General features: G+C 35.1%; 1 protein-coding gene and 1 non-coding gene across 2 annotated transcripts; both read left to right on the forward strand.

Moving 5' to 3' along the window:
- Positions 1–1373: 1373 nt before the first annotated feature.
- SPOG_04968 (But2 family protein) lies at positions 1374–2234 on the forward strand (the record flags this gene model as incomplete). The annotated part of the gene is made up of 2 exons (XM_013167451.1): positions 1374–1934; positions 1965–2234. The coding sequence occupies 2 exons, from the start codon at positions 1374–1376 to the stop codon at positions 2232–2234; spliced, it is 831 nt and encodes a 276-aa protein (XP_013022905.1).
- Positions 2235–2849: 615 nt separating this feature from the next.
- SPOG_16170 lies at positions 2850–2964 on the forward strand. Its single transcript, XR_001203071.1, has one exon. It is a non-coding gene; the product is annotated as a 5S ribosomal RNA (ribosomal RNA).
- The last annotated feature ends 776 nt before the right edge of the window (positions 2965–3740 follow it).

Genomic DNA, 3740 nt, shown 5'->3' on the forward strand with positions numbered 1-3740 from the left:
GTTCAGTAACAAATTTAAGTTGTTAATTAGTTCGTAATACGCTACTTAACTTAAGTTTAATACATAAATTTAAATTAAAACGTAAAAACGTAAACAACAAAATTAAAAGTAAAAAAGAAAAAAAAAAAAAAAAAAAAAAAGAAATGAGAAACGAACAAATAAAAAAAAACCGATCACCAAATTCAACTGGCTCAAATGTTACAAGGCTCAACGAACGTTTTGACCTGACCTGCATTGAGTCTAACTTAAGACAGAGCAGAGCGTGTACCCTTAGGCAGACGCTTTCGTCTAACTTTGTCGGTAACCTTGCGAAACACTGGACATAAAGGATGTCTCTCTAAAGCCAAACTTTTTTTCCGGGAAAAAGAGGAGAACTGATGTCAATATGACCGAAGAAAATCCGTGATTTCACCGAACTACAACTCTGACGGAAAAACGAAAAAAACAAGAGCAAGAGCAAAAAGGGAGGAAATTGAAAATCAAGAATGTAAAAACTAAAAGGTTTATTCTCAGATATCAGATGTATGACCTTGAACGGTATGAAAAATTTCCCAAGTGGAAGGTCTTCTACTAGCGATGACTTTTCGGTTACTTCATTTAAGTTTCACCTCTATACTCGTTACTAGGACAAGGGTGGGATATAATGGCAAACTCGTATTTGGCAACGTAATGAACAAATGTGGAGTTGCCTCGTTGACATAAGTAACATGATCGATCATTACCAGAAACCTCAAGAATGGGGCTTTAATAAAAAATACAAACAATTTACGGTAAACGACCGAATTGTTCATTCAAAAGAAAGATATATGGAAATCGTTTGCTTCTCTTCTTTATTTCGGTCAGCGTCTGTCCACTTTGTAGCTCACTCAACCACTCCGACAATTGCATGTACGTTTTGTTTACATCCTGTAGCAACCCGAGAAAACGTCCGAAAGAGGGGTATTAAATTTCAATCTTTCAGTTCATGATACCGAGAGGGACTCAATAGGGTTGGGCTTGTTTGTGTGGTGTGATTTTTTGTTATAAATAGGGCCCGCTTTCCCACTATTGAAACCACAAGCAATTGCTCGAGAAGCATTAAAGCCTTATTGATCGAGTGTAGTTTCTTTACTCTTGAAAAGATAACCAATAGTCTTTTATTTTAATTTGCATCGTTTTCCTCATTTGCAAATTCCTTTTTACTTTTGTTTTTCACTTTTTATATGACATCTTTTGTCAACAATTGATCCTTTAATTGTTCATTTCTAAGTTAAGTAATCCATTTTTATCCATTCATTCATCCGTTTTTTTGATTCGCATTTTTTTACTTTTTTGTCTACATCTCTGATATTCCTCACTTCAACAAATTATCCGCCTTTTTCCAAGATTTCAAGATGAAGTTGTTTTCTTCCGTTTCTCTTTTTTATGCCTTATTCTCCATTTTAGCTTACAGCTCTATTCCTTCTCTTGCAGCTCCTCTAACCGAGCGTTCTGATATCAAACAGAATGAAGAGTTTTCTGTAATGAGCCTCCGCTCAGGTAACATTAACGTTCATTTCCATTCCTTTTATGTTGGTGACAACAATAACGTCTATCTCGATCCTTATGATAATGGAAATCAAGCGGCCAAATTCACTTTAGCAGATACTTATTTACTACATGAAGGATTTTCTGCTCACCTTGGCGATAATGGTGCGTTATATTTTCAACGTAATGATGAGGGTTCTGTTCCTGGATTTGCTTTTGGAGAACGCATTGCTTCTGGCTATGCTCTAGTTCTTAATGGACAAAGCCCCGTAGCTTGTCCTATCGAAGAGAATTCCTCTGTTTACTCTGTCTTTTTTGGTAAGGGAAATGGTAATAGTAACTGTGTTGGCTTTACAGCCCTTGCACTTCCAAATAATCCTGCTTCTTCTTCTTCTTCTTCTTCTACTGCAGCCCCTTCCAATGCTAAAGTATAAGATTTTGTTCCCATTGGAAGCAAGAAGGCGAAAAAAGCTAATGGAAAAGATGTAAAAGAAGCCAATGACGGACCTCCCATTTATCCTAGTGCCGTTCGTTTTTTCAACTCTTCTTGTCCAAACACTAATTATGGCGCAGTATTATCTCCTATTGTTTATCAAAAGCAAGATGATCGCGTCAATCCCATTTTTAGTTTTGATTCTCCTCGGATTGACGAAAATGACTGTCAACTTCACTTTCATATTGATAAAAAACTTGATGGCCCCAATGGCATTGGAGAATTCATGCTCTAGATTCTTACATCTGTCACCAATATTTTCACTAATTGGGCATATTACCCTGCCCGCGAAGCTGAAATCGGTCGCTTTAACTGCCTCTCCAATGGTTCTTCTGATTACACCGCGAACATTAATTGCCCTTACCGTTACCTAACTGTCTCTTATGAGTTGTCCGCCATTGCTGATAAGTCGTACCTGAAATACTAACAAGGGACTAACCCCATTGAAGGTCTCTACTTGACTGTTTAAACAAATTATTCTAATTACAACCTTTAGCAATAGTTTGTATTATCATTTTTTCCAGATTATGACAATAACTAAATATTACCTTTTGTTTTTATATATATTAAAAAGTGTTTATGTATTCTTTATAAGGTAGAGGAGTATTCTTTATTTGATAGTTTGAAATTATACGCTAGCTTACTTCCTTTGCCAAACTTGGACGGCTATTTGTAGGAATTGTGTACATCGTTTTACATTTCGTTTACGATTACAATGCATAAATTTAATTAATAAAGTGGTCTTTTTTTATATGATCTTAAGGGGCGAAACCAATCCAAACCAGACTAAAGGTGTGTATTATAACGAGAAGCAGAGCATAATACTAGTTAACTTTAATTACAGATGTCTACGGCCATACCTAGGCGAAAACACCAGTTCCCGTCCGATCACTGCAGTTAAGCGTCTGAGGGCCTCGTTAGTACTATGGTTGGAGACAACATGGGAATCCGGGGTGCTGTAGGCTTTTTTTTCCTCTCTTCCTTTTTTGCTTTCCTTTTTCTCACATCTAGTAGAGTGCAGATCTTATAAAATAATCATAATTTATTAAAAGCATTATTTTAAATATCTCCTGTAGCTACCGTTAACGTCGACCGTATAAATGTTTACAAAAATTATTCATTTCTTATGTATAATAAGTTTCAAAGGACATTTTAGAGTCAAACAGTTCAAGAAAATAGAAAAAAAAAGAAAAGAAAGTATAAAATAAATTCGTTTGCTCATTTGCTCACTTCTCTTTTCAAGTAAAAAAGATATAGAAAAAAAGCCCTAAATGCAAACGGAATATTCCTTTTTATAAAACAAAAACAAGGTCAAGGCTTCTATTGCCATTCTCTCATTATATAAGAAACCCAATAGTAATTCCCTTTATATTGTACGTTTGAATGAGATCTGTAGCCATTCACCACACCAACATAAAAAGAGCCCTCCATTCCACCTTTGACAAGAATATAGCTTCAAATATCAAAAATTAAAAATTAAAAGATTTTTTATTGGCGCAAGCAAGTCATTTTTCTTCCACCACTATTATTATTTTTAAACTTTTCCGTACTTACATTTCTTTTTTTATCGTTGCTGGTCGACGTGAAAGACTGTCCGCAAAATCTAATCGTGAAATCCAGAATGCATCTTTGGTTTTATTACGTCCTTCAAAATACATAAAACAAGGGCAATGATGCAGCAAATCATTGTAAATTGTTGTGCTTTTCGAATGGCAAAAGTTTAATCACCTAATACAATCTT

Source organism: Schizosaccharomyces cryophilus, assembly GCF_000004155.1.
Source record: "Schizosaccharomyces cryophilus OY26 unplaced genomic scaffold supercont4.2, whole genome shotgun sequence".
Classification (NCBI taxonomy): Eukaryota; Fungi; Ascomycota; class Schizosaccharomycetes; order Schizosaccharomycetales; family Schizosaccharomycetaceae; genus Schizosaccharomyces; species Schizosaccharomyces cryophilus.